This window comes from Somniosus microcephalus, chromosome 27 (genome assembly GCF_052327205.1).
Source record: "Somniosus microcephalus isolate GS21.2 chromosome 27, FLI_Smic_1.0, whole genome shotgun sequence".
Lineage (NCBI taxonomy): Eukaryota > Metazoa > Chordata > Chondrichthyes > Squaliformes > Somniosidae > Somniosus > Somniosus microcephalus.
Genome location: NC_141013.1, coordinates 38,029,930 through 38,055,802, shown reverse-complemented (window position 1 = coordinate 38,055,802; position 25,873 = coordinate 38,029,930). Strand labels below are relative to the sequence as shown.

General features: G+C 44.8%; 1 protein-coding gene across 4 annotated transcripts in view; it reads right to left on the bottom strand.

Annotated features, from left to right (window-relative positions):
* The window catches only part of efl1 (elongation factor like GTPase 1), a 369,111-nt gene that overhangs the window by 218,464 nt on the left and 124,774 nt on the right, over window positions 1-25,873 (bottom strand). For 3 of the 4 annotated variants that reach the window (XM_085968866.1, XM_085968864.1, XM_085968865.1), the window contains exons 13-15: window positions 20,635-20,780; window positions 19,058-19,230; window positions 8,573-8,705 (exon numbers count right to left, since the gene is read on the bottom strand). The exons of the other annotated variant lie outside the window; for it this stretch is intronic. In XM_085968866.1, coding sequence (XP_085824992.1) covers window positions 8,573-8,705; window positions 19,058-19,230; window positions 20,635-20,780 — 452 coding nt within the window. The remainder of the gene's footprint in view (window positions 1-8,572; window positions 8,706-19,057; window positions 19,231-20,634; window positions 20,781-25,873) is intronic. 4 annotated transcript variants of the gene reach the window in all.

Here is a 25,873-nt window from a genome sequence, read left to right as displayed (position 1 = left end):
CATCACCCCTGTCTTCGCTGACCCATCGACCTTATCCTCGCTCATCCATCATCCCTGTGCTCGTTGACCTACATTGGGCCGCAGTCCCCGCCCCCCAACGCCTCAAATTTAAAATTCTCATCCACACTTTTAAATCCCTCTATAACCTCCTTCAGCCCTACAATCCTTCCCCACCACTCCCCACCGCCACCCCACCCAAAATCCCCATACCTCTGGTTCTGGTGTCTTGTGCATCGCCCCCTCCCTTCGCCCAACCATTGGCAGCCGTGCCTTCAGTTGTTTAGCTCCATGCTCTGGGATTCGCTTTTTAAGCCGCTCTGTCTCTCCACCTTTCCCATTTCCTTGAAGACACTCCTTCAAACCCACCTCTCTGACCAAGCCTTTGGCCACCCCTCCTAGTATCTTACTGTTCGGCTCGGTGTCCATTTTTTTGGGATCGCGACTCTGTGAAATGAAGTTAAAGGTGTTTTATAAAGAGCAAGTTGCCGTTGTTATGGTGTATCCTGGGTATTGTAGTACCACTGGAGCAGGATGAAAACTGCAACTGTTGTGATTCATCGCACACATACACACACAATCTGTCCAAAGGAGTTGGACGTCACCAGTACCCAGAAGCCAAATTAAATTTCCAACTCTGACTGAACCAGAACTTGGGCTCCAGGCCCCAGACAGGACAAGCCTGTGTGAGGGGAAACTTCTTGTAGACCTGAGTAAGTTTAGTGATTTCTTTTCCAGAATTATTTTTTTTTAATGTGTGTTTGATCTGTTATAAATGATTACTGTTGGCTGTCTACAAGGACCATGGTGAGGGAAAATGGAGGCTGAAAACAAGGTGAAGGAACTATTTGAGCAATATGATTCATTTGGTGGTAGATACTGGTTGCAGATTGCTGGGTTTGAATAATTTGATCAAGTAGTTTTGTGTTGCTTCCTCACTGCTGATTAGAAGCTCTCCTACTTACTTCGTGAATGTTTTGATTGCTTCAAATTTCTGGTCAATTAAATTTTGAGCAAATGAGCACATTAACTTAACAAGTAGTGTTTAGTTGAATTAATCACAATTTTTTGCCCTACAGAGTGGACCTGAGCAGCAGCAAGCGGAGGAGCAGCGGCATTGATACAGCGGGAGAGAAGGCCTCGGGCAGAGTGGACCTGAGCAGCAGCAAGAGGAGGAGCGGCGGCATTGATACAGCGGGAGAGAAGGCCTCGGGCAGAGTGGACCTGAGCGGCAGCAAGAGGAGGAGCGGCGGCATTGATACAGCGGGAGAGAAGGCCTCGGGCAGAGTGGACCTGAGCAGCAGCAAGCGGAGCAGTGGCGGCATTGATACAGCGGGAGAGAAGGCCTCGGGCAGAGTGGACTTGAGCAGCAGCAAGAGGAGGAGCGGCGGCATTGATACAGCGGGAGAGAAGGCCTCGAGCAGAGTGGACCTGAGCAGCAGCAAGAGGAGGAGCGGCGGCATTGATACAGCAGGAGAGAAGGCCTCGGGCAGAGTGGACCTGAGCAGCAGCAAGCGGAGCAGTGGCGGCATTGATACAGCGGGAGAGAAGGCCTCGGGCAGAATGGACCTGAGCAGCAGCAAGAGGAGGAGCGGCGGCATTGATACAGCGGGAGAGAAGGCCTCGAGCAGAGTGGACCTGAGCAGCAGCAAGAGGAGGAGCGGCGGCATTGATACAGCGGGAGAGAAGGCCTCGGGCAGAGTGGACCTGAGCAGCAGCAAGCGGCGGCACATTCGAATTGAAAAACAAACAGAAAAATCAAGGAGCGACGTCACTGGACAGCAGGTAGGTGATTGGTTGCTGAGTAGTACCTTTGTCTTTTTCTCTCTACGTTAGGTCAGTGGGTTAGCTAAGAAGTTTAGGTAGTAGTATAGTAAATAATGACATGGAAGGGCACCTCAGTCCCGTGGAATGCACATCCTGTGCCTTGTGGTAAATCCAGGACACGACTCGTGTCCTGGACAACCACATGTGCAGCAATTGTCGTCAGTTGGAGGAGTTCGAGCTCCGGGTTTTGGAGCTTGAGCAGCAGTTGGCGTCACTGCAGTGCATCCACGAAGCCAAGAGCTTCATGGATAGCACGTATCAGGGGGTGGTCACCCCACAGCTTAAGAGTGTACAGGCAGAGAGGGAATGGGTGACCGCCAGACAGAAAAGGAGGACCAGGCAGGTAGTGCAGGAGTCCCCTGAGTGCATCTTGTTCGCCAGCCAGTGGTGAGGACGATGGTTCCTCTGGGAAGTACAGCCAGAGCCAAGTCCACGGCATCAAGGGTGCCTCAGCTGTATGGGGGGGGTGGGGGGGGGGGGGGGGGAGGGAGGAGGTAGATCGGGAAGGCAATAGTGGTAGGGGATTCAATAGTTAGGGGAACATACAGGCGTTTCTGTGACTGCAGACGTGATTCCAGGATGGTATGTTGCCTCCCTGGTGCCAGGGTCAAGGATGTCACTGAGCGGCTGCAGAACATTACGAGGGGTGGAGGGGGGTGTGGGGAGAGGGTGAACAGCCAGAGGTTGTGGTCCATATCGGTATCAATGACATAGGTAGAAAGAGGGATGAGGTCCTGCAGGCAGGTTTTAGGGAGCTAGAAAAGAGATTAAAAAGCAGGACCTCAAAGGTAGTAGTCTCCGGATTACTCCCGGTGCCACGTGCTAGTGAATCTAGAAAAAGGATAGAGCAGATGAATGTGTGGCTGGAGAGATGGTGCAGGAGTGAGGGCTTTAGATTCCTGGGACGTTGGGACCAGTTCTGGGGGAGGTGGGACCTGTACAGGCCGGATGGGTTTCACCTCAACAGAGCCAGGACCAATATCTTCGCGGGGGTTTTGCCCGTGCTGTTGGGGAGCGTTTAAGCTAATTTGGCAGGGGGGTGGGCACCAGGATGTAGCATTAGAAACAAGAAACAAGGTGCATAAAGGAGTGGGAGAAACACATAGCACTAGATTAAGAGATAGTCTGACCCCATCTAATACAGTACTAAGAGCGAATACAAGAAGGTCTAAGATAGCTTTACAGTGCATGTGTGTAAACACACAAAGGGGGCGAAATTGGGTGAGTAGCGCCACCTGTTAGCGCCTAAAGAGGCAGTCAGTGGCTGTAGCGTCACTGGCTGCGTCTCCTGCGATATTCAGTAGGGGCGCTAATGGTGGCGTTAGGCTTTTGCGCTGCGGCCGATGACGTCATCGGTGTGCGCAGCGCCCCATTCGTGCCCCGTTCGCGATATTTGGTAGCGAACGCCGCAGTTGCGCCGCTCGCTACCCGCGCCCGGTTCACGGGGCCTTACTGTGCCGGCAGCGGCGCAAGTTAAGGTGGAGGTGCAGGGCAGCCGCTTTTTCGGCGGCCACCTGCCAGCACCTCCGTCCCCGGCCTCCTAACCCCCCCCTCCCCCCGCGGCATTGCCAGCTGTTTCCCGAGAGCCCGGCACTTCTCCTTGGTGCCGGGCTCATTTGCCGGCACTCGTGATCGGGGATTGCGCTGTTGCAGGCACCTCCCCCTTAACAGTGGGAGGAAGGCCTGCAGTACCGCAGCGTGCCGTGCCGCAGCGTGTGGCGCTGCGGCACATTGCGCTGCGGTAATCAGTTTCAGCGCCCTAAGAGGGACGTGGAGCGCCTCGAGCCTCGCCCAGTGTCCCTCGAGCGGCACTGAAACTGAATTTCTGGCGATCGGAATTACTCCGATCGCTGCGCTAAATCCTGCGCTCAGGCAACTTTTGCGCCACTTTGGCGCCCCAACCCAATTTCTAGGCCGAAGTGTGGTAAATAAGGTTGGTGAACTGCAGGTGCAAATAGCCACATGGAAATTTGATGTTGTGGCAATAACAGAGGCCTGGCTCAAAAAAGGGCAGGATTGGGCACTAAATATTCCTGGATATAAGGTGTTCAGAAAAGATAGGGAAGAAAAGAAGTGGGGTGGTAGTATTGATTAAGGAAAATATTACAGTGTTGGAGAGAGAGGATGTCATGGAGGGGTCAAGGACAGAATCTATTTGGTTAGAGGTAAGAAACAATAGAGGTGCCATTACACTACGAGGTGTATTCTATAGGCCGCCAACTAGCGGGAAGGATACAGAGGAGCAAATTTGCAGGGAGATTACAGAGAGGCGAAAGAACTATAGAGTAGTAATAATGGAAGACAACAACTATCCTAATATAGACTAGGATAGTAATAGTGCAAAGGGCAGGGGAGTGGGGGGGGGGGAAGAATTTCTGAAATGTGTTCAGGAGAATTTTCTTGATCAGTAAGTTTTCAGCCCAACGAGGAAGGAGGCATTACTGGATCTGGTTCTGGGGAATGAGGTGAGTCAGGTGGATCAAGTGTTAGGAGGGCAACATTTAGGGAACAGCGATCATAGTATCATAAGGTTTAGATTAGCTGTGGAAAAGGACAGGGAGCAATCTAGAGTAAAATTACTTAATTGGAGGAAGGCAAATTTCAGTGGGTTGAGAACAGATCTGGCCCAATCAAAGATTGGCAGGCAAAACTGCAATCGAACAATGGACTGCCTTTAAAGAGGAGATAGTTTGGGTACAGTCGAGGTACATTCCCACGAGTGGGAAAAGGAGGGCAACCAAAGCCAGAGCTCCCTGGATGACGAAAGAGATAGAGAGTAAGATGAAGTAGGAAAAAGGGGCTTATGACAGATGTCAGGTTGAGAATACAAGTGAGAACCAGGCTAAATCTAGAAAGATCAGAGGGCAAGTGACAAAGGAAATAAGAGGGGCAAAGAGAGAGTATGAGAATAGACTGGCAGCAAACAAAAGGGAACTCAAAAGTCTCCTATAGACATATAAATAGTAACCGGGTAGTAAGAGGTGGGTGGGGCCAATTAGGGATCAAAAAGGAGACCTACGCATGGAGACAGAGGGCATGGCTGAAGTACTAAATGAGTACTTTGCATCTGTCTTCACCAAGGAAGAAGATGCTGCCAAAGTCATAGAGAAAGAGGAGGTAGTGGGGATACTAGATGGGCTAAAAATTGATAAAGAGGAGGTACTAGAAAGGCTGGCTGTACTTAAAGTAGATAAGTTACCAGGACTGGTTGGGATGCATCCTAGGATGCTGAGGGAAGCAAAGGTGGAAAATTGCAGAGGTACCGGCCATAATCTTCCAATCCTCCTTAGATACGGGGCTGGTGCCAGAGGACTGGAGAATTGCAAATATTACACCCTTGTTCAAAAGAGGGTGTAAGGATAAACCCAGCAACTACAGGCCAGTCAGCTTAACCTCGGTGGTGGGGAAGCTTTTAGAAACGATAATCCGGGACAAAATTAACAGTCACTTGCACAAGTGTGGATTAATTAAGGGAAGCTAGCATGGATTTGTTAAAGGCAAACCGTGTTTAACTAGCTTGATTGAGTTTTTTGATGAGGTAACAGAGAGGGTTGATGAGGGCAATGTGGTTAACGTGGTGTACATGGACTTCCAAAAGGCATTTGATAAAGTGCCACATAATAGGCTTGCCAGCAAAGTTGAAGCCCATGGAATAAAAGGGACAGTGGCAGCATGGATACGAAATTGGCTAAGTGACAGGAAACAGAGAGTAGTGGTGAACAGTTGTTTTTCGGACTAGAGGAAGGTATACAGTGGTGTTCCCCAGGGGTCAGTACTAGGACCACTGCTTTTGATATATATTAATGACTTGGACTTGGGTGTACAGGGCACAATTTCAAAATGTGCAGATGACACAAAACTTGGAAGTATAGTGAGGAGGATAGGGATAGACTTCAAGAGGACATAGACAGGCTGGTGGAATGGGCAGACAGGTGGCAGATGAAGTTTAATGCAGATAAGTACAAAGTGATACATTTTGGTAGAAAGAACAAGGAGAGGCGATATAAACTAAAGGGTACAATTCTAAAGGGGGTGCAGGAACAGACACCTAGCGGTATATGTGCACAAATCGTTGAAGGTGGCAGGGCAGTTTGAGAAAGCGGTTAAAAAAGCATACGGGATCCTGGGCTTTATAAATAGAGGCATAGAGTACAAAAGCAACGAAGTTATGATGAACCTGTATAAAACACTGGTTCGACCCCAACTGGAGTATTGTGTCCAATTCTGGGCACCGCACTTTAGGAAGGATGTGAAGGCTTTAAAGAGGGTACAGAAAAGATTTACAAGAATGGTTCCAGGGATGAGGAATTACAGTTATGTGGATAGACTGGAGAAACTGGGGTTGTTCTCCTTAGAGCAGAGAAGATTGAGAGGAGATTTGATAGAGGTGTTCAAAATCATGAGGGGTCTACTAGACAGAGTAGATAGAGATAAACTGTTCCCATTGGCGGAAGGGTCGAGAACCAGAGGACACAGATTTAAGGTGATTGTCAGAAGATCCAAAGGTGACATGAGGAAAAACTTTTTTACACAGCGAGTGGTTATGATCTGGAATGCACTGCCTGAAAGGGTGGTGAAGGCAGATTCAATCATGGCTTTCAAAAGGGAATTGGATAAGTACCTGAAGGAAAAAAAACTGCAGGGCTACGGGGAAAGGGCGATGGATTGGAACTAACTGAACTGCGCTTGCAGAGAGCCAGCACGGGCTCGACGGGCCGAATGGCCGCCTATTGCGCTGTAACCATTCTATGATTCTATGGAGATGTGCTGCCTTGACATGTTGCATCTCGAGGTACATTAATGAAGAATTTGAATTATATAGATATGTAGTTCTTTTTTACAACTTTCAGTGCTTATTTTAACCATTTTGCTCAGTTGCTCCAAATCCAGATTTTATCAGTACTTTTCATTTAGTTTTTGTTAAAAATGTTAAAACTAGGTGCAATAAATGTACAAGAATGGTGTCTCCAACTGAATTTAGTTTTATTTGACTACTTTTTCCGTATTACTGTTGAGGTTAAGTAAAGGCACTGTAATCACATATTTAATACACAGAATATGCAGGATAGTGTGCAGCTGACTTTTTAAAAAATCATATTCTCAGTACAGGAAACTCTTTTTTATCCGGCACCGACGGGACCGGCGTGGTGCCGGTTTATCAAAAAGTCCGGATTACAAAGAGGTATAGTAAAAGGTATGAGAGCCCCGTACACGGCCACAGATCCAGGCGTCCCTGTTTTATGGCAACACGTGCAGGAGCCCCGGCCACAGATCCAGGAACGGCCACTAATATGAAGTAAAACTTACCTGAACCTACTCCTGAGTTTTGCCGGTTAACAGAGATTTCCGGTTATTTAGGTGCCGGTAAATCGAGAGTTTCCTGTATTATAAAAATTAAATAAAAGCAGTTCTGACGAAGGGTCATCGACCTGAAACGTTAACTCTTTTTCTCTCTCCACAGATGATGCCTGACCTGCTGAGTATTTCCAGCATTTTCTGTTTTTACTTCAGATTTCCAGCATCTGCAGTATTTTGCTTTTGTTATAAAAATAAAGATGGATTTCAACATTTTCCATTCAAGAAAATGGTTAATTCTTGGGTTTTATCAGTTTAAACCTATAAGAATTTGAACGACATGGATATGCAGGTTTAACTATATCCCAAAACACTCTGTGCTGTACATGCCTAATGGCTCGTATTGTTTCAAATAACTTTGCTTTGCAGTTTAGAATTTTAATGTATAGTTTATGCCTAAAATTCCGATTTTGAACACAATTAAAGAAGAAAAGTTTTTCACTGTCATAAAGTACATATACCCCCATATATGAATCAATCTAGACAGAAATTGCTACTGTAATTTTCAGCCTCATGGATACCAACACTTCACGTAAGCCTGTCCCTCCTCAGCCACTCTACTGACACAGTTTACAGGAATCTCCTGTATACAGAGTAGTTCCATCCAATTCAATGTGAGCTGGGACACCCAAACGGCTTGGGGACTGGTATGGGGCTGCTGGAACCCAGATACAACCTCCAGGTGCTGCTGCAGACTCAGCTGGTAGAGGGCTTTCCAGAGTGCAGCCCCTCTGGAGCAACTCCCAAATCGAGCTGAGCGATCTACTCCCAAACAAAGAGCTGTCCTGGGATGGATGTGGGCTATCCAGTAATCTACCAAACCAGAATAACAAAAGGGAAAAGTGGAGGAATGAAATGCTGGCTTTCATGAACCTGGAAATGTGTACCATCTACAAGATGCACTGCAGCAACTCACCAAGGCTTCTTCGGCAGCACCCCGCAAACCTGCCTCTTCCACCTAGAAGGACAAGGGCAGCAGGCGCATGGGAACACCACCACCTCCAAGTTCCCCTCCAAGTCACACCCCATCCTGACTTAGAAGTATATCGCCGATCCTTCATTGTCGCTGGGTCAAAATCCTGGAACTCCCTACCTAACAGCATTGTGGGAGTACCTTCACCACACGGACTGCAGCGGTTCAAGGCGGCGGCTCACCACCACCTTCTCAAGGGCAATTAGGGATGGGCAATAAATGCTGGCCTTGCCAGCGACGCCCACATCCCATAAAATGAATTTTTAAAAACCCTATAAAATTTACAATACTGATGAGGTTTTTTTTGACAGAGATAGGAGTGGCATTTTACACAGAAAAGGTTGCCATCACCCATTCCATCTGTAAATTTTGTAAGAAGATCCACCAAGTGATGACAGAAACTCAATAGTACAGTCTTACCTAGCACATTGCCAACAGGTACCTCTTGTACATTCTCTAATTCTTTTCCCATCAGCAGGTACAAGTCCTCCACGGTACAACAAGCCAAGTGTGGGATCGACAGGTCATCACCAGGTGAGCAGCTTTCGGGCAACTGAACAGAGAAATATGAATTATTACAAATGGGAAATCTACCTTCTGTAAAGCAGGTCACTGTATATATTCTTTGCTTCATAACAAATTATCAAAGGATAAAAGACATCTATTAAGGTACGTTAAATATATAGAGGTTACAACATTTCCCTGCATCAATCAGCGAGACAAATTCTCACACCAATCATGTTAATTGAGGAGTCTGACTATCCATTAGTGTCTGCCAGAGCATCCTCACTAGCTTTCCGTGTATTACACAGACCTCTACACGCTGGAGCGAGTTCAAAGAAAATAACATCAAGAGATTGAGATGACGTTAACAAGCCACTCAAACTTGACTCCTGAGGTTTGCAACACAATCGCAACCTCTTCGGCGTGCAATTCTACATTTAACAATCAATGATAGGGCCACATAGAGCGAGAGGCAAAATCTGTTAAAATATCTGGTATCATGGTTTTTAGAATTGTTCCCCAAATACTTACCTTTGTAAAAATGTAAACTTAGTGTAGATATCCATTTCCTTTGTGGCACAATGGTGGAATTTGTGGCACAATGATAGGAAACTTTCGTTTAACCGGAGGTTAAAAGTCCGGAAAGCTCTATCTACCGGCAAAATTCAGGAGCCGTTTCCTATAAGTTTTTTTACTTCTCGTTGCTTTTTTTTTCCCAGTCAGGCTCTGCAAGGTCTGTAGCTAAGCAACAGCTTCAGCTAGAGACGCTTACAGCTGCAGCCGACTGTTTTGAAGCTGTTGCTAAGCAACAGGGTTTGTTGACTCACACGGAGCTGAAAAGCTCTGTATGTTTTAACATTAGCGCTGGTTTATACGGCAGTTTTGATCTAACGGCACCAGCTCGGTCCCATCAGTGCCAGATACCAGAAAGTTTCCTGTAATTAGATACTTGCCATCATGCACCTTTCACGACCACTGGACGTCCCAAAGCGCTTTACAGCCAACGATGTACTTTTTTTTGAAGTGTAGTCACTGTTGTAATGTTGGAAACGTGGCAGCCAATTGCACACAGCAAGCTCCCACAAAACGCAATGTGATATGACCAGATAATCTGTTTTAGTGATGTTGATTGAGGGATAAATATTGGCTGGGACACCGGGAATAACTCCCCTGCTCTTCTTCAAAATTGTGCCACCTGAGAGGGCAGACGGGGTCTCATTCGAAAGACGGAAACCTCAGATAGTGCAGCACTCCCTCAGTACTGGACTGGAGGGTCAGCCTAGATGTTTGTGCTCAAGTCTCTGGAGTGGGACTTGAACCCACAACCTTCTGACTCAGAGGTGAGGGTGCTCCAACGGAGCCACGGCTGACACTTGAGAATCCATTGTTGGAAATGTTCTGGCTACAATTGGATAGATAAGAATGGAAGCAAGTGAAAGTAGTACCATTGAGTTGGACAACGGAGGAGAGACACTGGAACAGGATGGTGTGATCAACCGTGTCAGAGGTCAAGGAGGACAACGAAGGATAATGCACCACATTCACAGAGGATGTCATTTATGACTTTGGTTAGGGCCGTTTTGATGCTGGGCCAAAGGCAGACAACCTGATTGGAGAGATTCAACATGTTCAAGGAGTTTGGAGAGGAAAGGGAGGTTGAAGATGGGGTGGCACTTTGTAAGGACAGAGGGGTCAGGGTGGTTAATTTGAGGTGCAGGGTGATGATAGCAGTTTTGAAAGGGAGGGGGAAAAGTATTTAAGGAGAGGGAACCATTTACAATGGTAGTTAACAAGGGGGCCAGGAAGGGAAGGTGGGTGGTCAGCAGTTTAGTGAGAATGGGGTCAAGGGGCCTCATGGAGAAGATGAGCTCAGAGACGGCAAGGAGAGCGAGGGGAGAGAAGCTGGAGAAAGACATGGGTTAAGGGCTGGTGGGGCAGTCTGGGAGAAGTTTGGCTTGCTATGAAAGGGCATGGGGCAGGGGGAATGCAGCACAGGCGGCAGGACCAACTCTGGAGGGTGAAGGTGCAGGGGAGAGGGTTTAAGGAAACAGTTGGTAGAGGAGAAAAGAAGTCAGGAGTTATCTTTGCTCTCCAGGATGATCCTGGAGTAATGGGAGGTTTTGGCAGAGGAGAGTGAGGCCCAATAGCATTTGATGTGGTCCAGCCAGAGCTGGCGAATAATATCTAAACTAGTTGTGCACCAGATATGCTCAAGTGTCTGTTCCTTGGGCTTGAGGGAGAAAAGATGCAGCCCATACTAGGGGGAATGACAAGAGTAGGAGAAAGTAAACGTTTTGCTGGGAACAAGGGTATTCAAGGTGAAAGTGAGGGAGTGGTCGAGCAAATCAACAGCTCTAGAGGTATCATGGCGAATAGAAGGCCAAAGGCTAGATAGTTGGGAGATTGAAGCACAGCTGTAAATAACTTGGGGGAGAGTTTTTCCCATGAGCAGAAACATAAGGAAATGAGGTTGGAAGTGGGTAAGGAAGGATGTGGGCGGTGAGGGGCAAAAGGAAGTGGTCAGAAATGGCCTTGTCAGTAATCAAAACTGGAGAGTACAGAGGCCACAGGAAATGGCAAAGCCAAGGGGGTGGCTGTGAATGTGAATAGGAGAGTTTATATAAAGTAGGTGTTAAGGGAGGATAAGAGGGCAGTGAATTCATAGGAAATATGTGATGGGGACTGAAATCATCAAGGATAAGGAGTTGCTCAGTGCAGCGGCTGAGGGTGGAAAGAATTGAGGACGTCTGGATAGAAACTTGGGGTATGGCTTGGGGGCTGTAGTAGGCAAGGAGGATTTTAAAGGAGGTGAGAGGGTGGAAAAAGGTTAGTAGCACTCTTGTCTGAGTCAGAAGGTTGCGGGTTCAAGTCCCATTCCAGAGACTTGCGCACAAAAATATAGACCGACAGTGCCGTGCTGAGGGAGTGCTGCACTGTCGGCAGTGCCGTCTTTCAGATGAAACATTAAACCGAGGCCCTGTCTGCGCACGCAGGTGGACATAAAATATCCCATGGCACTATCTCAAAGAGTAGCAGGGGAGTTATCCCTGGTGCCCTGGCCAATATTTATTTCTCAAACAACATAACAAAAACAGATGATCTGGTCATTATCACATTGCTGTTTGTGGGAGCTTACTGTGTGCAAATTGGCTGCCCGGTGCCTACATTACAACAGTGACTACACTTCAAAAGTACTTCATTGGCTGTAAAGCATTTTGAGATGTCCTGAGGTCATGAAAGGCGCTGTAGAAATGCAAGTCTTTCTTTCTTTCTTGCATGTTTACCTGAATACCAACATAGGACAATGGGCAACCTGGCGGCCAACATAAATTGTGCAGTTCTCACACTATGGAGTGGAGTGGAAGGAACAATGTGGAGTAGAATGCTTTGTGAGCTATCATTATTGGCCATCTACCTGAAGCAGGCCAATCATTCTGATCTTGATTTTTAAAAAGCTGCTAGATATTGAAATGTAGACCGGAGAGCAAGAGTCAGAAAAGCATTCATAGGGAAGAATAAAAAGCTATCAAAATGTCAGCAGGCAAAAGTGCACAATCATGCCCCTGTAAGTGAAAGGGCATAATTTAAAAAAAAAACACAACTATTTTTCTGTTGTGAAATATGATTGCTTTTTTATAGTAGTTGTATGCTACAGGAAACTCTCATTTAAACGGCACCTAAATATCCGGAATTCTCTATTAACCAGCAAAATTCATACTCCGAAAACACCTCAATAACCGGAAATGTTGCCAAGTCCGAGTCCGAGTCTCCCGCGGTGGCCGAGTTAGTCAGTGGGGGTAGTTCTCCAAACTGCCACTACTTGGCTTCTTGGCGCTGTCAGAAGTCCGAACACCTCAATAACAGGAGTCCGACTCTTCGTTTCCTAAAAATAGCCTCGGTAGATAACCCTCTCCGTCATCCGGAATTTTTAATCAACCGGCACCATCCCGGTCCCGTCGGTGCCGGATACCAGAGAGTTTCCTGTATTTTACAAGTGTATTTTGTGCAAGTTCAGAGCACTTGGCCATTCTTAGTACAAGTCAAAATTCTCAACGTGCCTGCTTATTAAGAAAAAAAATCTAGTTTGCAATGAAGCACAAATATGTATAAGCAGGATATCCAGCTTTCAAAAATATTAATATCCAACAACACTAAAGGATAATATTCCTCTTTTAATGGAAAAATTGGATTTTCTGCTTTACCTGTAATAAAAAAGCTGATAAAAATGCCTCCACAGAAACAGCACATTTCAAAGCACGTGTTCCGCAATTTGGTCAGTAGATTGTTAATTACAACGGAGCAGGTATTCTCATGCTTTTTGTTACAAGACGAATTTTGGGCTCGAAGAGTTTTTCTTGTTTGTATGCACAATTTAAATAATCTGCCAAAGTTTTGTTTCCACCTGGCCAGCCTCTGGGAAATAATCCCTCAATATAGCCCTAAATGACTTTAGGGGTATCATCACACCACACTTTAATCAAATATTACTTGCTGACGTTAATCAGCTAAGAACTTGCTCAGTTTTCACCAAGTAATTTTGACAAAGAACTGTAATGTATAGCATAATTTATTGTTCAAAAAACAAAAATAAACAATATGATCATGTTAGCTAGAAACTTGTCAGACTATCCAAGCACCTCAGTGCAACAGATAATACATGGAATTTATAAAATGACAAGAATCTAATGAAATACAGTGAAACCTGTAAATTACACACACCTCAGGGACTTGCATCAGCTGTCCTTTTTTTGCCGATGTCCCTTATTTTCAAAATGGTTACTGTATGTCCTGACAGCTGCTACACGGGAATTCAAACTTCAATACAGGAAGAGACAATGACTGCAAGGTGGGGGGGATAAAAAACCCCAATACCGCCTGGGACAGCGACTGGGGGCTGGAATTCAAACCCAGATACTGGCAGGGACAGTGGCTGCGGGGGGGGGGGAATTCAAACCCTGATACTGACAGGGACAGCGACTGCGAGGGGGGGGGGATTCAAACCCTGATACTGACAGGGACAGCGACTGCGAGGGGGGGGGGGGATTCAAACCCAGATACCGACAGGGACAGCGACTGCGAGGGGGGGGAATTCAAACCCAGATACCGACAGGAACAGCAACGGTGGAGGGGGGGGGTTCAAACCCAGATACCGACAGGAACAGCGACTGCGAGGGGGGATTCAAACCCAGATACCGACAGGGACAGCAACTGCGAGGGGGGGGAATTCAAACCCTGATACCGACAGGGACAGCGACTGCGAGGGGGGGGGGGGGATTCAAACCCAGATACCGACAGGGACAGCGACTGGGAAGGGGGGGGGGATTCAAACACTGATACTGACAGGGACAGCGACTGCGAGGGGGGATTCAAACCCTGATACCGACAGGGACAGCGACTGCGAGGGGGGGGAATTCAAACCCTGATACCGACAGGGACAGCGACTGCGAGGGGGGGGGGGGATTCAAACCCTGATACCAACAGACAGCGACTGCGAGGGGGGGGATTCAAACCCAGATACCGACAGGAACAGCGACTGCGGAAGGGGGGGGGGGGATTCAAACCCAGATACCGACAGGAACAGCGACTGCGAGGGGGGGGATTCAAACCCAGATACCGACAGGAACAGCAACTGCGAGGGGTGGGGGGGGGATTCAAACCCTGATACCGACAGGAACAGCGACTGGGGGGGGGGGATTCAAACCCAGATACCGACAGAGACAGCGACTGCGGAAGGGGGGATTCAAACCCTGATACCGATTGAGACTCATAATTTGCGAGTATCCGTGCATTCAGAGTGCCGCTTGTATCTTTTACAATGCAAGTTATTTGGGACCGTCAACAAGTGTCTGTTTTTCTGCTTTTTGGGAGTGTCCGTTTATACAGGCTTCACTGTAGTAAGGGTATCGTACATGATGTGGGTTATTGGAACATTAATATTCCTTCATCCATTAATAATAATTTCACTGATAAGGAGCGGCAAGCTCCAGCGCCAGTTGTGAGAGCAGCTTGTTCCTGGGCACTTCTTTTGGTGCTAGGTAAAGTAACAAAGAACGCACCTACATTTTCATATCATCTTTCACGACCGCAGAATGTCCCAAAGTGCTTTACAGCCAACAAAGTACTTTTGAAGTGTAGTCATTGTTCTAATATAGGGAACATTTCTACATTACAACAGTGACTACACTTTAAAAAAGTAGCTGTAAAGCACTTTGGGACATCCTGAGGTCGTGAAAGGCGCGATAGAAATGCAAGTCTTTCTTTCTTTATGACAGCCATTTTGCACACAGCAAGGTCCCACATACAGCAACAAAATAAATGTTGGCTGGGACATGGAGACAAGTCTTCTTCAAATAGTGCCGTGGGGTTTTTTACATCCGCCTGAGAGGGCAGATGAGGTCATGGTTTAATGTCTCATCTGGCACCTCTGACAATGCAGTACTCCCTCACAACTGCACTGAAGTGCAATTAAGTGTTTAAGTCTCTGGAGTGGAGCTTGAGCCCACAACCTGACTCAGAGTGCTACCCAGCACTGAAATTTTAGCTCAATTTCTCTGCATGGGCTTTCACATTTCAGAATTTCAGTCTATTTTATCTGGGAGGGATTCTTGGTTCAAGTTCCAATATGGTTTTGATACAAAATCGAATCTAAGATCCTAAGATTAAATGCCCTTTTTAAAATTCCGAATGAAGGAAAAGATTTGGAGTAATTTGAACAATAACCCAACTCGCTTGGGCGCTCGTGAATAAAAACTGTTATCTTTATCCAATCAAGACAAATAAATAAGTTGCTAACTTTCGCGCATAATATGCTGAAATGGCTACTCTGCATGTGAGCTCAGGACAGGTAGTCTGGCAGAAACCCATTCCTGGGCGGGCGGGGGTAGTTTAATTGGCAACCTACTGGCCAACCCGGGAGCATCAGAGCACATTCCCTGTACAGACAAGACTAGAAGAGCAAAACACACGGTCTCAGAGGCTGTCTGCTGTAGCTGGAAATGGGACGACAGTACTAGAGGGACAAGGTCCTCTTCTGGAAGAAAAGGGTAAGCGTTTCAAGAGTATTCGAACTCGCTAAAAGGTAGAGCGTGGCATGTGACCTTATTTTATATGTTATAGGAAGCATTATGAAATAAGTTAAAATTCCGGACTTACTACTGTTCAGTCATGTGTAATCTGTACAATAAACCAGTTGCTTGACTTTCTTCCCCTGGCCTCGTCTCACTGAAGTGTTAAATCAGTCTGCCTTTCGGAAATACAGGAGAAGCACATGTGGGGGCGCGTGTGAGGTTACAGTATCCAGCTGTTTTAACTTGGGGCTTTATTGTACTGACCCAGGTCATTCAATTATACGACTAGATATTGATAAACTTCTGACTGTAAGGGATGTGGGATCCACTCACAGGACAGATTAGTGATGCTGAACCTGAGAATATCAAGAGCAGATTTGTAAATTTGCAACAGGGATGTATTTTTACACTGCTGCTTAACTAACGTGATAGCCATAAAAATTAAAATGTTCTCCTGTTTTATTTTCCAGTAATGTTTCCCACTTAATCTCTGCAGAGCTCTTCCAGCTCCAGTATTTGCTTTTCTACAGTCTTATTGATCTATTTTTATTTTTGACCTTAGCTGACCATGCAACATTCACTGGAACCCAAGTGCTCACTTACTTTGTGGTTAATTTCCAGTTCTGGTGGACTAGATTTAATGGACCATCGACTATAGTACTCAGTCTCACACATTGTGTTAAGAAGCAGTCAGCAATTATCTTGATGAGATTGCTTGTACTTTCATATCTCCTTTCTAGTTAGCTGTTGAGTGCTCATTTTATACCACTGGGATTATGAAAGCTGCGGTGATTATAATTTGTCCTGCTTTCCTAAGCAGCTCGCTATCTACCTTATGAGCTGGTGCATAAAAAGGAATTACAACTTGTTCCGCCAGCGCAAGCTCCCTAAGGCTCTACTGACCAGAAGAAAAAGCTTCAGCCCTTTGGGGTCAATGACCTTATCCTGGTAAAGATTTGGGGCAATCAGAAGATTAGCTCTCAATTCTGCAGAGAGGATGTTTCCCCTCATGGGGGAATCTAGAACTAGGGGGCATAATTTCTGAATAAGGGGCCACCCTTTTAAATCGGAAATGAGGAGGAATTTCTTCTCAGAGGGTCATGAATCTTTGGAATTCTCTTCCCCAGAGAGCTGTGGAGGCTGGGTCATTGAACATATTTAAGGTGGAGATAGAGAGATCTTTGAACGATAAGGGAGTCGAGGGTTATGGGGAGCGGGTAGGGAAGTGGAGTTGAGGCCAAGATCAGATCAGCCATGATCTTATTGAATGGTGGAGCAGGCTCGAGGGGCCGAATGACCGACTCCTGCTCCTACGTTTTATGTTCTTATGAACGTTTTCAAGGGTGGAATATCAGGAACTCCTGGCAACATGCCTCTTTGATGGAAAATCCGTCCACAGCACCCACCTCCACTGGAATTTAAAGAGCCAGAATTTAAACAGCCAGGTTCTCCTCCCACCCCCCATCTTGCAGGCTCCCCTGGGTGGAAACCGGGCTTCTGCCGTTCCCCCCCCCCCAAGAATGTCAGGGCCATCGTATCTTACCAATGATGTCAATGCTTCACCAAGCTTAAAATGTCTATTTTTGCTAAATATTCTGTAACCTTGTAGATCCATCTTGATCCTTCTTCCACCTGCATGTTTCTGCAATGCCTGTCATACCAATCATTTCTTTAGCTGCATATATCTATAATTCAGAAGTCTGGTGCAAATGCTCCTTGAATTAGTACAAAATAAGTTAAGTTTAGCCTCCAATACTATTCCATTTGAATTTCTTCTTCTACCCTGAATATGATTTGTTCCTACATTTTAATCAGCTAGAAATATTCACTCATCTGTCTTCTGTCATTTGCCCCCTTTCTAAATCTAGATTAAATGATTCCCTAATACTATTTATGTTATGCACCAATATCATTGCTCTATCTCAGTATGTGTGGACCATCCTTCCTGCATGTGTTCTTTCCCCAGCTTCCGACAGTCAATTCCCTTCTATATGTACAACCTTATTAACCACCCACTGAAGTTAATTATTCTGCTCATTCTTTCCAATCCCCTCAAATAACGATCGTAAGTAATTCTGCTACCAGCACTATTTCATCCTTTGCCATAAGCTTTTACAGCGATGAGCACGAAAATGTCGGCATCAGAATTGCTTCAGATGTTAAACTTTTGCATACTCTCGGCAGACCCTCACAGCTGTCCGTAATGTTATTTGTTTCTATATCTACTGCCACTATTTTCTCTTATCTGTCTTCCCCTGCTCTCGTCTCTCTGTCTCTTAGATAGCAATATACGTAGCTTTAACATCCAGCTGCTCTGCACAACTCATTACTAAGTGTACAATTTTGATTGTTTGTTCAGGTCGATCCTGTTGTTCCATTCACTGAACCACTTCACTTCACCCCAATATCATCATTTAGTTTGCTACATTTATCTGGTCCTTATTTTGTGTGCGTTTAAGGGGACATCCTTAAAGTAGGAAATAAGAAAGGGTACTTTTCTATCAATTATTTAATCAAAACCAGCAACTCTGTAATTTATACACACCAATTCTTAATTAGTAACACAGAAAATCTTTTTATGCTCTTAAAACATTAAGGAAGGCTCTGGACATGGAGAAAAATGGCGGCACGCACGGACGCAGCGGCTTTGTTTCTCCCGAGACTGAGCATTTTCACCTTCCTTCTTAATCTAAATGTACACTCTCGGGAGCCGCAAGCCTACATTTCGTTGTACTGCACTTGTGCACTAACAATGACAATAAAAGTTGATTTGATTTGATTCCAAGCTCAATTCTCTGCTAATTGCACATTTGTACAGTAAAAGCTGTACTGGATCAGTTCCCTATACATTTGTATGAGCAGCCAGAATATATCTGAACCACTGACGTGAAGTCAATCTGAGCAGCTTCACTTGGATGCTGCACAAAGAAGTACAATCTGATGACCAAGGTGCATTGACTCTGCCATCACAGCACCTTGCATGTGATGCCGCAGTGAGGAAAATGATGCACGTTTCTTCTGGCTCGCTTCCCTCTGCAAACAAAAGGTTCTGCTGAATAAACACTTTTTCGTGAAGATGATACCTTTTCAACAATATTTTGCTCAAAAAAAGAACAGCTTGGTTGACATTATTGCACAGTGAATCTCAGTGAGCATTATAGTCACCACTGTTTCATATATAAATCCACGTCCATATGTAAAACAGTTTTACCTCAAACAAGTACCTGTAGTATCACCAAGCACCACTACATTGAGACAGAATCCACTCTAATCAATTTTGGAACAGGAAATTTGGAAGAATGGTATTCAAACACTGAAATGCATATGTACACACCTTGGCTAAAGCCTCTGAAGGGTCATATTTTGGTCCAAGCACAAACAACTTCTGCCCTCTGCGGACTGTTCCACTGTACACCCTGGCAAATGCAATGAAGCGCTCTTTCTGCTCTCTCTCCTGTCTGCAAGTGTTTGGACCTGCCTGCTCCATCTGGCTCACTACCTGAATGTCTTCAGTGGAATGAAAAATAAAGACATGTAAATCTTTGTCTTACGATTATAATAAAAGCAAATGTTATTAAGTATAAACTGGGTACCGGGCAATTTAAAATGTAGTCAGACGATTGCTCAACACAACAAATATTTTGCTTCATTGATTTTTTAAATGAATCAGGTTTACTCGTCATACTTACACCAAAGTCAAGAACAAGGAATGCACAAGATGAGTCTTTACAAAGGAATGCTTCACTGGCCGAACAAAAATGACCAATAAAGTCAAAAGTTAAGGCAAAAAGTTTTGCAAAAGGAATTAATGAGAAAATAAAATGATTTTTAATAATGAGTGTAGACTCATGAAAAAGTGGCATAATTTAATGCTACAGTGGCTCTGTACTTGTACATTTTTGATGATCATTTACCATTAAATTTTATGTCAACTGTCACGTTGCAGTTGCCACCCTCCCACCACTGGTGGAGCTGTTGTGCCTTCACTGGCCAACTGCACCACCACCAGCGCCATCTCCCGTTCCAACCACACAGAAACTGGTAATCGTATAATACATATGATATACATATATACATACATATATATATATAAAAAATTAAATGAAATAAATAATATATAGTAAATAGTAATTGATTCAATTTGTAGACAAATGTGGCAGGTACAATCAAGTTTTGCAGGTAGCATGGAAACTGCCAAATAATTAAATAAATAAATACAGTCTCAAAACGTTTTTTTTTATTGCTCGGTAAAGGGATCCGCCAGGCCATGGATAGAATTCAGGGTCAGTGGGGAACTCCCAATTAACTATAGTATTAATTCTGGTGTCAATAAAGCTGATCTATTTTTGACGACAGACTGCCAGCGCAGAATCAGTCCAGCGTCAACCCATGGGCTTTGGAACCAGTAAGCCACCTATAAATTGAACCAATTAATAAATCTGCTGCCAACAAATGCCATAAGTACATACAATTGGATTTCAGCAGCACCCAGCCAGCCAGGAATGAATAAACCTGCCCACGAAACATCTCGCAGCACTTCGGAGGAAGCACGCTAGGTGCTGCTTAATAATTAATTAAATAATTGTGCACTGAATACTTCCTTATAAAATACTATTTCCCCCGGCTTCGTGTCAGCAACAGGACAGGAGATCTACTAAGTGATTATTAAAAATGTTACAGATGGTAACATTTATGCTTCTGACATTCCAATCTGTAGATCAAAAACCTTCAGGGATTCCCTCCACTTTGTTGTGTTAGTTGATGTTATTACACAATTTTCATTGGCGAAAAGATGCTAAAATATTTTATCAAAAGGTCTGTTACTAAAATTAAAAATATATACTTTGAGAGTACAAGGACCGCTTTTTCCCCTCCAGCATAAATACCAATTACAACAATCAGAACTTTCACCTCTTGTGCCTGCGTTGGCTGGGGAGATCTCGAGGGTCTGCCCAGGTGGGCTTTGTTCCAACTGCTGCACCTGATTCGCAAGTTTTTCTGCATGTCTTTTCCTGGCCTGCTCCCGTCGCTGAGCTATCTCTTCTTGAGTCAAGGGTCTTCAAAGAAGAGCAGAAAAAGCAAGCACATTTACATATTATCTTTACCACAGGTTTTTTATCAAATAAGAATTACTCAACACCTGCTGTTATCAAATTAAAGATAGAAAAGCAAAGACTTCCATTTATACAGTGCCTTTCACATCCTCAGGATGTTCCAAAGCCAATGAATTACTTTTCAAGTACAGTCACCGTTGTTTTGTAGGTAAATGTGGCAGCCAATTTGTGCATGGCATGGTCCCATAGACAGCCATGAGATAATGACCTGCTAATCTGTTTTGCTGATGTGAGTTGAGGGATAAATAATGGCCAGGACATTGGGAGAACTCCCCTGCCGCCTTCAAATTTCACCATGGGATCTGTGGCGTCCACCTGAACAGGAAGACGGGATCTTGGTCTAGCATATCATCTGAAAAGACAGCACATGTAACGATGCAGCATTCCCTCAGTCGCAGCACTCCAGTATCGGCCAAGATTATGTGCTCAAGACCAAGTGTGGGGCTTGAACACACGACCTTCTGAATCAAAGAGGGAGTACACCTCTCTAGGGGGGATACTGTCCTCTTTTTGTTCACCTGAAAGCTGGACTGTTTACTTTCATCAAAAAGTTCTATGTTTATGATTAAATGTAATTTTTATAAAATTGATATTAGGACAGGAATATTAGAAATAGGTTATATTTCATTATAAGATGTAATGGCAGTGTATGGTGTTTCATATTTTACAAGGAACTTTATGCATGGGTTTGCCAAAATAATACATGCTCATAAAGAAAGGTAATTCCTTCACTAACAGTTTGCATATTAGGTCAAATTGGGATATGCTCATGTCCACCAAGTACAGGAAACTTTTTGCTATCCGGCACCGACGGGACCGAGCTGTTGCCGTCCCATCAAAACTGCCGGACAAACCAGCGCTAATGTTGAAACATACGGAGATTTTGAGCTCCGTATCTGGCAACAAACCCTGTTGCTTAGCAACAGCTTCTAAACAGTCGGCCGTACCTTGCAAGCGTCTCTGTAGCTTAGCAACAGCTTCAGCGAGACCTTGCAGAGCCAGGACTGGAGAAAAAAAAGCAACGAAAAGAAAAAAAACCTAACGAAACGGCTCCTGATTTTTGCCGGTGGCTCAAGCATTCCGGAGTTAACCTCCGGATAAACCAAAGTTTCCTGTACTTTGGCACATTACACACAAGAAATACAGATAGAGTAGGCAAACATAGAGCTCAACTGAGCAGAACATTTAATCATAGAATAGTACAGCTCAGAAGGAGGCCATTTGGCCCGTCGAGTCTGTGCCGGCTCTTTCAAAGGGCAATCCAGTTAGTCGCACTCCCCCGCTCTTTCCCCATAGCCCTGTCATTTTTTCTCCTTCAAATATTTATTCAATTCCCTTTTGAAGGCTACAATTGAACCTGTATCCACCGCCCTATCAGGCAGTGCATTGCAGGCTAGGCTGAAAGCATCACTTTTTAAGCTATTTCAACACATAGCTGGAGTTCAGGCCCACTGAGGATTCCAGTCGTGTCCAGTTAAAAAAAAATATTGTTTTAATAATCACGTTTTTAAATAACCACGTTGCCCCCAACAACCACTTGTTGAAAAATAATACGCTCTGGTATTCCTAAATGGCTACTCATTCCTTATCAGTTTTATAACTAAACAAGAGTGGCCTTAAGTGGAATTAATTTTTTTTTACAGGAGAGTTATGAATGCAAGTTGACACTTACGGATTTATTTTTCCTTAAAATTTTCTCAGCTTCCCTTTTGTGCTGAAGGCATCGACTCCTTGCTGGGGAATGGTTCCACGTGCAGCAGGTACAGTGTTGACAAGGCTATTTCACCATACAGAGGATCACAGCTAACCCCAATCCTGTGCCCAATCTATCTCTACACATTCACACTTCCAAGCAAAGTGGCTGGATGGTGATCAGGAACGTGAACCCTAGCTGATTTTTCTCCCTTCCTAATTCATGAGCGCTAAGGCCAACTGTACGGTCACAACCACTGCCCTGGGTGAGATCTGCCAAGTCAGCACATATTTTTCTCGGCTGCGTAGCTCAGCTACTGACTGAACAAATCCACTGATGCATGGGTTGGGCGGCGGGGGGGGGGGGGGGCGGCGGAGGGGGTAGTGAGCTCTGACACATTGACTCATAATTCACCGCAAGGTAGAAATGTCATGGGGAAATGTATACTCTTAGTATCCGAACCTTCAAGAATTGGTTGAACAAAACTTCAAAGATTGTAAGTAAAATCGACCTCGGACTTGCTGCCAATTTTCAGATGTAAACACTACTTCTAGTAAGATGTCAGATGGCAATGAAACAAAGAGTACACTGTCACATAATCATGATGGTAGCCCCTACACAAGATCTCGCAAATAACTAACATTTATGCACCCAACATCTTTTTCTGGCAAAAATGCTGAATTATTTTGCCTATAGTTTAGAATGCATTTCATCTTTTTAAGGATTGCTTCTTTGATTCCTGGTCTGTGCTTAGTTAGCTGTTTTCATCCTTTTATACGACGCTGGCTATATTCCTCAGACAAATCTTAGTAATACTTTATGCCAGATATAAAATTACAGCTGATTAAATGTTATTATAAAACTGTAAGTTAACAGTCATTAAATGCTTGTCACATACAAATTAATCAATTATAAAATTTGCCATTTAACATGAGAACATAAATAAAACTATTTAGAAGGATTATTTTAAAGTGAAGAGCCATTCTGACTGGTTCATTCCCTACTCATTTCTGTAACCAGCTGCGACAAGTTTCTAGCAGGGGCCGAACCGTGCGTGCGTCAAGTCATTCCCAGAGTAAATGTCATCTCACAATTTGCCAAACAACTTTCAGAAATTAAAAAAATGCTGTTTTCCATTTTATATCCAGCAGATAAGGCTTTTAAGGACTTCTGAACATAAAATATTGCCTCGATTTCATTCTGGTTTCTGTCTCGGTCATTTATCTTATTATTTCCCATCAATAGGAACTATGAAAATTCCAATAATTCCATCTAAAGGAATGTGGTGTGCATTAAATCCAGCATCTGTTCCGCAATATGTATCTTATATATACAAACTGACTTTAGAATAGGAAATTCATTGTTAGAGACTTAAATTCATTATCATTCAAAATAATTTGTTTCTATAAATTAATAACTTGGATCTATGATTTACCAAATATAACAGAAATCAGGCCACTTTCAAGTGCAGGTTTTCATTCAAATAGGCAGAAATCAAACAATAAGAAATCCAGAACCATAGAAGTTTATAAGCACAGGAGGCCAATCGACCCATCATGTCTGTGCCAGCTCTTAGCCATTGCAATCCAAAACAAATCGCACTGCCTGCACTCTCCCCATAACCTTGTATCTTCCTTTGCTTCACAAATTTTAACAACACTTCCCTTAAAAAATGGTATGGTCACGGCTTCAACTGCTCCCTGTTGAAAAGCATTCCATGCTCCAACAATTCTCTGTGAATAAGTTTGGCCGAACCTCTTTCCTCACTCTCAATGAAATGAATGACCCCTTGGCCTTGTCACTGACACCAGCACCACAGGAAAGAGTCCATTTTAAAAACCTCCTCTTGGTCTTCTCTTCTCGAGGGGAAATAGTCCCAGTATTTGAAAGCTCTCCTCATAACCAGTTTTTAATCCCTGACATCATCCTGGTGAATCTATGCTGTCTCTATGATGTTAATCTCCTTTCTATAATGGGGGGGGGGGTCCAAAATTGCACACAGTGCTCTTAACTGTGTCCTAATCATTACCTAGCACAAATTTATCATAATCCCTTTCCTCGTGTACTCTAGGCCCCCATTTATAAAACCCACAACAGTTATGGTCTTTTTTATGCTTTCTCTACCCGCACTCACTTTCAAGGAATTATGTATTTGTAACCCTAGGTCTTTGGGTTGGATTTTCTGTCTGGAGGCGGGTTGGCGTCGGGTTCGCTGTCTGGCGGGTTCTGGACCCACTGCCGGCTGGATCCGCTACCAGCTGGATCCGCAATGAGATAATGATTTTCAGTAGATTGGGCTTATTAAGCCCACTGTGCGCGCTACCCGGATCAGTGGGTGCGTGTCTGCAGCTCGCCTTTGATGGCGTCTTTGAAGCAGTTGCAATTAAGGGGGCCATGTACCCTTTGCCTTTCATTTACATTTTGATGCACCTGAGTGCTGCTGTTTGCCGAGGTGACTGTCCCTAGAACAAAGGCTTCTCCCCGCTTTGATGATGACTCCCTCCATGTTCTTGTGGAGGGAGTAAGAGGGCGCAAGGAGGTTCTGTTCTCTTTGGATGGAAGGAGGAAGCCTCCTCAGCATACCAAGGCAGCCTGGCTGCAAATAGCTGAGGAGGTAAGTGCGAGGTCCATCTGTACACGCACCTGGGTCCAGTGTAGGAAGAGGTTCAATGATCTCCTACGTTCATCAAAAGTGAGTGTAACAGCACACTTAACTTCATTCTGCTGTGCCTGTCTTCACATCCCCATCAATCTGCATTGCCAGCCCTACTCCTGCACATACTAACTCACCCCAACACCCGTTACACCGTCACCCATCCCTCTCTCCATTTGTACAGAATCACATCCCCATCTTCCTATGCACCCCTCACACTCGCTCTCAATACTATGCCACGACAACACCTAACAACTCACAAGGAACGAAATTGGTATTGGCACCTCACTCCATCATAGTCTCCCTCCAAACATCTATCCTATCCATTCTTTACACTCATTCCATCACTCTCACTAAGACTGCACTTCTGTCCCACATTGCAGGAAAAGAGATCCCACAATAAGAGGGAGAGGGAGAGAACAGGAAGACCACCATCTGTGGCGCAGCTAACCCATGCTGAGGAGGCAGCTCTGGACACTGTTGGAGTTGTTGAGGAACATGAAGTGGGGGACGGAGAGACAGGCTCAGCCGAACAACCCGGTGACAGAAATATTTACCAAACATCTGATTTGGCATTCAGGAGTGACTGATATGGGATCTGATGTTCCTAGAGATTGAATGCTAATGACTTGCATAAGAGACTGTGTTTGCAACCTACATATCACGTCTTAACTCTCCCACAGGACAATC